This window comes from Varanus komodoensis, unplaced genomic scaffold (assembly GCF_004798865.1).
Source record: "Varanus komodoensis strain SLA01 unplaced genomic scaffold, ASM479886v1 scaffold45, whole genome shotgun sequence".
NCBI classification, from domain to species: Eukaryota; Metazoa; Chordata; class Lepidosauria; order Squamata; family Varanidae; genus Varanus; species Varanus komodoensis.
Window position 1 is genome coordinate 1,484,905 of NW_025336011.1, and position 11,962 is coordinate 1,496,866.

Sequence of the window (11,962 nt, forward strand, 5' to 3'; positions counted from 1 at the left end):
TAGGTTGCACCGCTTGACTCATTTTTGTTTTTTCCTCCCATTTGTGGCATGTATATACTGCCATATACAGTTGGAATCTAAAAAAAAAAACCTAACAGAATCTTACCGCTGAAGCTGACAACATGGACTGTGCTTATTTTTCAGTGTTGGCCACTAAAAACATGAACAAAAATTTGGGAAATTACAAATTTGTCAGTTGGTTGTGTCAGGTGTTGTGTCTGCCTATAGAATGCCTGTATTTATACCTCATTCAGCTCAAAGCATGTGTGACATTGCCTGTGGGCTTGCACAGTCTTGCTGTACCTTTTTCACTGTTGAAGCTGGTATGATTAGCAGTAAAGCCCTTACTGCCATTTTTGTTGACCAGGTTTCCAGGCTTGCCTGGGTTTGTAAAAATCCCATGCTGACAAAACACTAAGCATAATTAGCTTAAAATGCAAAAGAATGTGTAGGTTTCCTATGGGCAGGAATAGAGGCATATGAACTTGAGTTTCTTAACAGTATTTAGACAATTAGACAGTGGTGTGATTATCTACAAGAAGCCTTTGCATGGCCTTGGAAAGTTCTTTTCAGCTTCAGGTCCCCATCTGTAAAATAGAGACGAGATATGATTAAGCTAGGCAAGATGCCATATATGGATGTTAACTGCTTTAATTTATTTTTCCAAACTGTGAACATGTAAGAAACTAGTATGCTCCCATTTGTTGTGAAAAACATAGCCAATCCACTTGTTCGATCAAATGAAAAGCTTGCTTACCTCCGAACAGCCAATTTTACCATAGTCCTTAAGTTGTTTCTTCGCACATTTCAATTCTTTATAGTAGTGGTCCCCAACCTTCTGGGACATGGGGGCCACATTAGAGTGCCCAGTGTCTGAAGAGGGCCATATCTTAAATCAAAATGGAGCAATCATTAACCTACCAATTTAGATAAAAAGTAAACATTCCGAGGTCAGTGAGGTTAACTTGAATGCAATCCAATATTTTGTTCCAAAATATTGGAACAATATTTTACTGTGGAATCCTTTATCTAGCTATGCATGCTTACCTACTCAGTGTGATGTTTGTGGCTGCTTTCTGTTAGCCAAGGCATTTAATGTCCAAGTTTAGGTTAAAATGTCATGTAAATGTTCATCTAGAAGTCTTGACCTATACTGAGTTTTCATAATTTTAATCTTAGAAGTTGGCTCAAGATATGTGGTGCTAAAACTGTGAACATGCCCACAGGTAGACCACAATAGAAATCTAACAGTCTATTTCTTTGTAAATATCTCTGTAATGATTGCTGGTTTATAAATCAATTAGTTCCATCTGAAAAAAGTTACTTGCATCTTCTGGTGCTACTTTCAAATAGATTCTGAAACACTCCTATTTCCTTTCCATGTTTATGGCAATCAGTGAATCTGTTCTGGAATTCCACGTGCAATAAGTTAGTGCTTTGATGTGTCTTTCAACATTGAATTGTAAATTCCCATCCTTCACAAATTTTAGGTCATTGCAGCATGAAAAATTTGAAAAATTACTTTCACTAACATGCTTCACAAAAATGTTTTGTTTTTCTTCAAAAGCTTTCAGTTCAGACTGCAAGTCACATTTCACAAGCTTTCATTTTCTCTGCCACTTAAATTCAATATGTTCAGATGTGATATCAGTTAAGAAAGCCAAATCAAAAATCTATCCGGAATTTTCTCCTTGAGAATGACATCAACTTAGTCTTACAAAGACTGCAAAAACGTTTGAGGACTTTGCCTCTGCTAAGCCACCTGACATCTCCATATTCTGCACAACTACACCAGCTTTACTTCCCACTGTATTGCTTGCGCCATTGGTTGTGATGGTTTCCAATTTATCCCAACTCAGACCAAGATTTTCTACTGATTTTCACATGTTCAAGAATACATTTTCTGCAGCTGTAGTTCCTTTCAAACTCTGCAGTGCAAACAATTCTTCAGTAATTCTGAGGTTGGAATCTATCCCCCAGTAAATATTAGTAGCTGAGCAGTGCCTATAATGCCATTGCTCTCATCAGATGCCAAAGGGAAAAAAAATCAAAACTTTTTGCCTTGACAGTGCAGCTCTTTTCCTAGTTCTTCAACACACTTGGTGATTGAACTGATGGAAATGGGGGAGCCCCACCTATTTATACCAAGAGAAGCAGGGTGACTCTTCCCAAGCAGAGACAATGTACAGGCACAGCACCCCCATATGTGCGATGCACAGAGACCATAAAGAGCTTACTAGGACACATTCTCTCCCTTACTTTAACCATACATTTCTTAACAAATTCACCATGAGTGAATGGCCTAGCAATCTCAGCAATACATTTAGCAACATGATAGCTGACCCCCACAGTCATCAGGTTCTCCTGCTTTCTAAAGCCATTTTGCTGCAAAAACATTGATTTTTTTTAAAGAGAATTTATCTTGTTTAAGTGTACCTCTCCTTGATACATTAAGTAGCTCTTGTGGCAGGATTCAGAGTGCCTTTTAACATTGTACTCCTTTAATACTGAGACAGTTTAAACTGCTTTATCCTTGTTTAAATCAAAGAAGTACTCATTCCATTTGCCATTAAAGACATGGTGCTCATCTGCAATTTTTTGTTTCTTTGAAAGAGCACTTTCTTTTGCAGACACCTTACAGAATTTTAGGAAAGCAAAAGTTGCATATTTTCAATATTATTCTTGAACAAATAAAAATATGAGAAGTTCAGTTTTAGGGATCTAATTCTTTTTTTCCATCAAATCCACCCCACTCTGGCTGCAGTTAGCTGGGAATTTTCATTTTGACCATGGCAAATAACAGAAGAGACTTCTGCCTCTTGAGTTCTCAGGAATATTGGGCCATATGCACAGGCTAGGAAGAATTTTTAAAAAATGGATTGTGCATCTGACCCTACCAGGTGGCAAAGCTACAATCCCAGGTACATTGAATACTATGAGATTTATTTCTTAACAAATCATTCTCCCTTGAGACTTAAATCTACAGATGCTAATGCTTGTAAAAATTGGGGGCCCTCCAGAAAAGGGCAGGTAGAGAGAAAGAGTGAATGAAAGGACAGCCTCCCACCTGGAGCAGAGAATATGCCATTAAGTTGGCTTCAGATTATATGTATCACGACCTGCCAACCAAACCTCAATCATGAGAAGAAAAATGGCAGCCAGAGAAAAGGGACCTTGCCTGGAGGAAGATGTGGGAACCCATAAACTTTGCTACTAAGAGAGTAGTCCTTTCCTCTCAATAAGGGGCCACTCACTGGCTCCTGCAATCACAGATGCCTGAGAAGGACTCCTAGCTGGAGTGGGTGGGGGAGGAGAGAAAGCAAGCAAGGCAAAAAGAGCCACCAGCTCTTTCCCTGAACCAGCAACCTCACCAGTAACCTTGGAAGCCATTTGGAGGAGCCTTGAAGGGGGAGCTTCTAGAAATGTTTGGTATGCAAAACACTATCCTTTTTTGCAAAAATATCAGGCCTTTTACTGTCCCCCCGCCCTTTTGCAAAACAGGCCAAACATCTCCTGTACCCATTCACACAGCTTCTTTATCTTCCTTACACACATATATAGCTTTCAATATAATAATGCATGGAGGGGGTGAGTTGAAAAGCTGAGAGGTACAGGTACCTGAGCTCTGCTGGCTAGCAAAGCACCTAGACTGGCCAAAATGCTGGTAGGGAGGATAAAACCAAGAGGGGGCTGATGGAAGGTACCATGAAGACCAGAAGAAACAATGCTGCTATTGTGGGTTGTTGGATTTTTTTGTTTTGGTTTTGGTAAAGGGACAGGAAAAACAGCAGTAGATGGTGCCCCTTGAGGCAGGAAGAACAGAGTTGGTCTAATGGAAAATGCGTTGAGGGTGATAGCAGAAAAGAAGCAGGTTGGAAGGCCACACAGAAACAGGTTGGGGACCTCTGCTTATAGTACTGAGCATCAAAAATTAAATTTGCTGTATGCTTAATGCAGATAGAACTTTTTTTATTGAACCTAGCCTGAAAGTTACTACAGAATTCTATCTGGCAAGAATCTAGACTGTGGACCTCAGCTGTCTTCTCCCTTCCATTCTGCAGTGTTGGGAGGAGAATTTCTCAAGTATATGGATGCCTTCAAACCTTTTCTGAGCATTGGGTTGAAGAACTATGCTGAATACCAGGTATAGCCATCCTTGTCTTATAAACACTTTGGGTTGGGTAACTGGAATCACCATAGGAAGAACACTTTTAAATAAATGTAGAATCCATTTTATAAAAAGCCTTGGTACAGTATATATGATAAATTTGAAGGTTTTCATTGGTAACCCATCTCCAGTAATAGAAGAGTTACTGGCTCTGTTTCTAGTATGAAACTCTTAAGGTTCTTATGTTGCAGGTCCACTAGTGGATTGACATGTAAATTGCAGCTATGCTATTAAGATTCCCCTTACTGTTTATCCAAATAAACAGTTATACAGAGATAAAGTTGGGCTCAAAATGCAGTAGTGGCAGGCAGAGACACTTAACCAGATGTGGGTGGATGGCCAGAGAACACCGTACAGAGTATGGGAATATCGGCTTCCTAAGTCTTGGATATTATGGGCTAGAGAAGGCCTGAGCTTTCGAAAGGAAGGGGTTATGGGAAATTGGAAAATTCCAGCTATGTAAGTACTTCCTGCAATGGGGAGCTGTAGCCTTTGGAGTATTCCCATCCAACCTCCAAAACTTCTGTGTGGATTGCAGGGGGAGGTACTTGTTTTTCTTCCCCAATGAACATAGAAAAGCTACACATTGCAAATACCAACTGTCTTATCTCCTGCCATGGGGGTTAGGGACACTTTAAGCCTTTCCATCCTGCTGGGGGTCCAGTTTGAATCAGACATTCCACATCTACTATTGTTAGGAAAAACTCCCATTCATAATCTTTATCACAATGCAAATTGCAGTCAAGAGGGCACCATCTGGATCAGGACCACAATAGGGCTGCAGGGAGTTACAGCTCCCATCATTCCCACACTGGGGCCCTGATCTAGATAATTAATAGCATGCATAGCAGCAGCATATGGTCTGGAGGCCATATTCACGCTGCAGCTTGTGCAAACCTGTGCTAGATTATTGGAAGCCGATTCCCAAGTAATCTTTCTAGCTTGCAGATTGGTTTCTTAAGCACTAAATGGTTAAGAAAAGCGATGACTCTTCCAGACCTGTCACACTTGAGCCATTGCTAGCTTTATTTAGCGTTTTAATAGGGCACAGCTGAAATGATCAGCACTGGCAAGGGGAGTGGGGAGGGTGAAAAGTGACTCATGGCTTGGGTGGGTGTATAACTTACTGCATTTCTCTTCACAGGTCTGTTTGTCTGCAGTGGGCCTAGTGGGTGACTTGTGCCGGGCTCTGCAGTCCAACATCCTGCCTTTTTGTGATGAGGCTATGCAGTTGCTTTTAGAAAACTTGGGGGTGAGTCTCTCTCAGAATGAACTGTCTGAACTAAGGTAGCTGGCAGATAGTATCTAAAAATGAGAAAAGTTCCACATGGAACTTTGAAAAAACCCTTAATATATTAGAAGACCCACTGGTAGTTAGCATGGTGGGTAGGCATTCATCAAGACAAGATGCTCTTACCTTGTGAGTTTCTTCTCAATAATTCTGGTGTGCAAATGATGTTTTACTCTACTCCCCCCCCCCACTTGTTTTCACTGGATATAGACTGACATTTTATATAGGTCAAAAGTCACAGTGGCTTAAAAACTGTAAGCTTGTTATCCAGTGATGGATAGTATTGCGGTCACTGGGAACATTGTTCTTACACTGCCAAAAATGGGAAGGCAAGAATAAAACTTGTGCTATCATTAAGTTGAATTGTTAGGCCTTTTTCATTTCTTCCTGATTATGTACAGCCTGCTTGCTTGGTAAATGGAAACATAATCTGCAGGTCTGGATTAAAAATGCAACTTCAAGCAGCCTATACCTATTCAGCACCAGATGGCATGAGCTAGCTAGTCCTAGGGGAAACCAAAAAACTAATCCTAGCATGATGCAGTGAATAGTGATGGATTTAGACTGAGGAACAAGGCTCAAATCCTGCTCTGCTGTGAAGCTCATTGGGTGGCCTTGGGGCCCTCTCTTACTTTGCAGCATAGGATTGTGATCTGATACACACTTATTGGAAACGATTCCCATTGAATTGTTGAGACTTATTCAGAGCGCTTATTGAACAGCCTTATAAGTTTATTGAGATAAAATGAGACAATTCCTGACCATTTTGGGGAGAGGAGTTTTGGGACTGCAAAACATCTGAATTTTCAAATGTGTGCTGTAATTGTTAAGGGTTCAGTTCAAGCTCTGAATAAAATAGCTGTTTGCCTTTACAGAATGAAAATGTGCATCGGTCTGTGAAGCCCCAGATTCTTTCAGTGTTTGGAGACATTGCTCTTGCAATTGGAGGAGAATTTAAGAAATACTTAGAGGTTGTATTAAATACTCTACAGCAAGCTTCTCAAGCCCAGGTTGATAAGGTAATGCCCGGAAATTTGGGCCATTGCTCAGACATTGCCATTGCATTGGGGTAACAATCCCAAACTGATTTCTGTTTGCATTTGGCCTTAGTCTGACTATGACATGGTGGACTACCTGAATGAACTACGAGAAGGCTGTCTGGAAGCATATACAGGCATCATCCAGGGGCTGAAAGGAGATCAAGAGAATGTGCATCGTGAGTTTTAAGTTCCCCAAACAATAAATTTCTGAGAAAGGCTCCTTCCAAGTTGGATGCTGCCTTTTGTAAGGGTGGGGTTGAAGACACTCTGTGGAATATATTTGGCTGTTGGAGATAGAGCCTAAGCTTAAGTGATCTGTTTTCAGATCCTTGGCCTGGAGTTACCAGATGGCCCTAAGCCAATCTCTCACCACCTTTGTGGTAAAGGGCTGTCCTCTGAGGTTGTTATAAGTCCTTTGCATTCTTCTGTAGTGAAGCAGTAGCGTGCATTCACCCTGTGATGTATTTTCCTGGGTCATTAAGCAGTCCTTCATGTTTCCTCTGCTCAGGGACCACTAGCTACTCTGGCTGCAGTATGTTTATACACGTGTAATTCTCAAGAGAAGAAATGCTACTTGGATACCCATCAGTGCCTTGAATGTGGTGGCCATTTAACATGACTAATCAGAATTTCAAAGAGCCAGCAACTGTAGGGGAGGTGTAGAGAAAAGGCATGGAGAAGATGATGAAAGTTTTGTAGGCCTCACCTGGAGCCTAAGCTGCCTGTTGTGGAAAAGAGCTCTAAAAGGAATGGTTAATTACAGTACATACAAGATTTAGGTCTTTAATATTGGTAGGCAGAAATTAGCTATGCAGCTATGAATTTATGAAAACTAAATGGTACTTCCTTTTCAGCGGATGTGATGCTGGTCCAGCCCAGAGTAGAATTCATCTTGTCTTTCATTGACCATATTGCTGCAGATGAAGATCATACTGATGTGGTCGTAGCCTGTGCAGCTGGGCTGATAGGGTAAATTCTAAAGTATTGGTGTTTGGGGAGGGGTGGGTAGCTTAGAAGTACCACACTGAAGCTTTGGCTTCCTGTGGATCACATCAAAAGACATGATTTGACCATGAACATACCCACCTGTTGAACAACCTGAGTAGTCTGTTGAATATCATAAGATGACCAGAGGTCTATTTGAACTCATTTACACATTCAATCTTTAGGCATCTGTTGGCTAATTCAAACCCTGATCCAAATCCAAAAGAAGGGGCTCCTCATTTTTGGAGGGATAATGATGCAGTTCACTAATTTCCTGCCTCTTGGCTACACTCAGGGCAGTTCACAAATAGCTGTTTTTAAAAGATTACCAAAAACAGCAGCACAAAATATAAAGTAGTGGACCCTCAATAGAAAAGGCAAATAAAAATTCTACCAGCTGCCTCCCAACTTTCCAAAATCATTGAGAGATGAGCATTTCTCTTCTTAAATGTACATGCATAGTCTTGGCACTGTAGGAGAAAGGGTCCTGCTATCATGAGGCTGGAGCATCTTTGAAGGGAAAGATACTGAGATGCAGGCTCCAGATGCTTTGAAGGGTCTTAGCCAAGTGTCAGTGCAAGATGAGCAGGTTTTGAACTTCTAACAAAGCTGCAGGATCAGTTCTGTCCACCTGTGGGACAGGAACCTGTAAACTCCACACAGAGCATGCTATGTTAATTAATCTTAATCCTTAAGATTAGGAGGAAGCTTCCTGATTATAGACACACTTACAAAAAGATTTCTCTCTGTACTCGTGTTCTCCTGTAGGGATTTGTGCACAGCATTTGGGAAAGATGTCCTTAAGTTGGTAGAAGCTAGGCCCATGATACATGAACTGCTAACTGAAGGAAGAAGGTCAAAGACGAACAAAACAAAAACTCTTGCTACCTGGGCCACTAAAGAGCTGAGAAAACTGAAGAATCAAGCTTGGTAAGGAAGCTACTATTTATCTCCCTCAAATCAGCTGAGTTGCATTAGGAGTTGAGAGAGAACTAATGTTGGGTGCATGCATAAAGTTCTCAGTGAAAATATTTTCTTAGTCATAAATATGTAGCAGGAATTTGCAGTTATTAGTCTATGGCCCTAATTCTTTCTATTCCAAATATTTGCTTCTCATTTTCCTAGTATTTGCTGAAAAATTGTAGGTGCATAAAACATGCAAAATAATATCTGGTTAATTCAGATTGCATAACAGAATTTTTTTTGTTTCTTGGCATATAACCCTGCTTGTAATTATGTCATTCCTGCGGCTTAGTGAAAGCTGGTGTGATGCAGTATAGCTTAGCATGTGAGCTTCATGTTGCTAGTTTAAATTTGGCATGTGTGAACTCAGCAGTTTTCCCACTATATTTTGTGAGATGTTTCTCATTGAGGGTTCCTTGGAAGCCTACCAGCAGTCCCTCATTGAGAAGATCAGTCATGGAAAATAAGCTCACTTAAAAGAGAGGAGCTTTTCTGTCACTACAAAACTGCCCTAGACTGTACTGCTGGTTCATTGTCATAAGGTCATTGTCAAAAGTAGCATGAACTGCACACTATTGTTCCATAGATTTTGAAAGGGAACAAAGTTTGAATAAGAGAAAAACCTTTCTTCACTGTCATAAGTGAAGCACAACACACAAACAGCAAGCAGTAGAAATTTATTTTGAATCGTACATGTGATGTGACAAATTTCCAAATGGAAAGGATTCCCTGCAAAAAAAATGTTCTGAAAATCCATGGTATTGAGGAAGTGATCTCATATCCATTGGTGAAGAGCCTGACATCTTTCTTTGAGTCTCATCAGCTTTCTTTCCTTTCAGATCTGTTACCATTGGGATGACACCTGAAACCCCCACTGGAAATCTCCAATCTATTGAGAAAAAAACCCAACCCGGAAGTGAGGAGTGTGCACGGATGCTGAGTGTTTGGGAATGAGAGGATGAGTGAGTGAGAGGCTTAAAACACACCACGGTGAAAATCCAGCCACGGCAAACAGCAGCAGCGCTGTTAATGGAGCTAATCACTGACTTGCGTAGCAACAAAACCTTGTCATCGCTTGCCTCCAGGAAGTGGAAAATGATTGATTTCCATACTTCAATGCAGTCTCTTCTGACAAGAGACAAGGACTAACTTCTGTGTCTTTTGGCCAGAGAAGAGGGAAATGATGGAAAGAGGAAAGCTAGTTTCAGGTTCTATTTGAGAGCTCATAAGGTCTGGCTTTCGTTGCGGGAGAGAAAGGAGGAGGTGGAATCCCCAGCCCACCTCAGTCACCTTTCTCAGGGGGAGGGGAGTTTTTGGCCGCACAACGCTGTCAGTGCACGAGAGAAACGGGAAGGGTGAAGGATTTTCTTTCAAGAGTGAGTGTGTGTGAATGAGGCGGTATCTACATTCTCAACTTTGTCATTGCAGTTAATCTTTCCCAAAAGAAATACTGAAGAGATTAGCAGTTGCATTTCATAAACTAACAAGTTCAGTCTACTTGAAGCAGCAGAAGAATAAGAGAGGTTAAGGGGGGAGGGGGGAAGAGAAGTTGCTCAGTAGAGGACTTCTTTAGGGAATCGCTGGTGGGATGTTCAAAGCTCCCGTCGTGACACTTTTTCACGATCTTGTTTCATTAAAAAGCGCCTTTCCTTCCTTATTTTGTTCAACTGTGAATGTAGAAACCAGGGGGTGGGTGGGGGGAGGTGGGGAGGGTGTCCAGAAAAACTCTCGCGTGTTAGAAGAGAGATTAGAATCCAATTTCTCTAAATGGGATGTGAGGCTTTGAAATAAAACATAACTCTGCTATTAATTGGCAAAAACAAAACTCCCAAAGGGACAAAGCCCCTCTCTTGGCGTGAACAAAGTAGCCCGAACCACACACAATTGTGCCAAAGAGTTAAAAAAGGAAATAAAGTCCAAACAAGGGAAAAACCTTCAGGAAATATTTTGGATTGCAAAAATGAGGTTGAAATTCAAATGTTCAAACAAAGCAAAAAAGATAAAAGTACGATTTGGAAACCGCTTGGCCTATTTGTTCTCTTTATTTGATTCTGATACGGTATTAGTCTTGCTGCACTTCAAAAAGGAAAAATTTATATAAATATATATATACTGACTTGAGCTTACACAGGATGGCACTTGTAAAAGGTTATATTTTTCCACTGCAGTTGAAGATTAATAAAATGGTGTCAAACATTCCCCCCAGTACTACTTTTATTTTCTGTTGGTCTTTCAAGTAAACAGGAAGTCTTTTTTTTAACAAAGAAATAGCTGGATGTACAGCTGTGTGCTAGGGTCTACAGTGTACTTGTGAAACTGCATAAAAGTTTCACAACTTTTTATAGACCATTTTCTTAAATATTCTACAGTGTATGGGGAGAGGCAACAGTTCTGTAGCTGTTCAAAGATTCTTAGAAGGCAGAGGGGAGTGAGATGTACCTGCTTCTAACTAGGCAGCTATTGATGCTTAGGGGCTTCTAAACTTGGGTGCTTTTCAAGCTTGCCTTGTTAGGTAGGGAATCTAATGCCTTCTACAAAGCATTTTTAAAAAGAGTACCTATTTCTCTTGTGTCCCCTCTCTGCCTCTGCAATTTTCTTAGGCTCATCTTGGGATCCTCTTCAGTTTTCCATCTTCATTGGAAAGCAAGCATGCCAGTTTCTTGTACAGGGTATCTGATGTGTGCCTTTCAGTGCTAGGTTCAGAATTGGAGCGCCAAGTGCCAACTTTTGGAACCAATGTACAAAAAAAAAATCAGGTGGCTAAGCAGGAAGTTCCAGCACGAGTCTGAAAGATGGGCTTTTTACAAACCTGGGTCCACCTTTTCTTAATGCCTTTTCTTTGGGGTGGAATTTTCTTTGAAAGTTGTCCACAAAACGAAAGCCATTCCTGAATTTGGGAGAGGGATATGTGAAGGGGAGATCTGATCATTCCTCAGTGCTACTAAACTCTGTCCAGTGTTGGCTGTTCAGCTGTAGGCTGCAGGCGAATAAAGTACACTGAGTTAGTAGTGGAAACGGAAAACTGTGTCTTCTTTTCTCTTGCCATTCAGTGTTTAATTCCTAAAATGGCAGAGGCTAGAGCATAAATCAGCCTCTGTCTTTGAAGCGCCTTTTCTCTGTAGTTAGAATTCTGTAAGCCACTGTCTTCAACAAGGGTGGTAGAGGTACCCTGTGCATGCTGCAAGAGAGAGATTGTCAAGTAAGTACTACTACCATTTATCTCTTTCCTAGTAGCACAACAAGTTGTGCGCACACACTCAAAACCTTTCCTACATATTTTTAGAGAAAAGCAATTGAGTTCAATTTCCCTTGAAAGCCTTAAAGGAATGCATTTGGAAGCTTGCAGAATTTGACTTGTATACCTGTTCTACCTCAAGTCTAGGTAAAACTGCTTGTGCAGATAAGTTGGAATATGTTATGTCTGGAAACAGTTAAAATCTGTCAGTGATCAAAATTGATGTGTACATCAAAATGTCCTTACTGCATGACCAGCCAGAAATTGCTGCTCTATGAAGG

General features: G+C 40.8%; 1 protein-coding gene across 1 annotated transcript in view; it reads left to right on the forward strand.

Moving 5' to 3' along the window:
* KPNB1 (karyopherin subunit beta 1) overlaps positions 1 to 11,468 on the forward strand; it is a 42,659-nt gene extending 31,191 nt beyond the window's left edge. Inside the window, exons 16-22 of the mRNA XM_044444557.1 lie at positions 4,062 to 4,144; positions 5,313 to 5,420; positions 6,335 to 6,478; positions 6,570 to 6,675; positions 7,354 to 7,468; positions 8,252 to 8,413; positions 9,286 to 11,468. Of these exons, the coding sequence (XP_044300492.1) occupies positions 4,062 to 4,144; positions 5,313 to 5,420; positions 6,335 to 6,478; positions 6,570 to 6,675; positions 7,354 to 7,468; positions 8,252 to 8,413; position 9,286 (719 nt within the window). The 3' untranslated portion in view covers positions 9,287 to 11,468. The remainder of the gene's footprint in view (positions 1 to 4,061; positions 4,145 to 5,312; positions 5,421 to 6,334; positions 6,479 to 6,569; positions 6,676 to 7,353; positions 7,469 to 8,251; positions 8,414 to 9,285) is intronic.
* Positions 11,469 to 11,962: the final 494 nt, after the last annotated feature.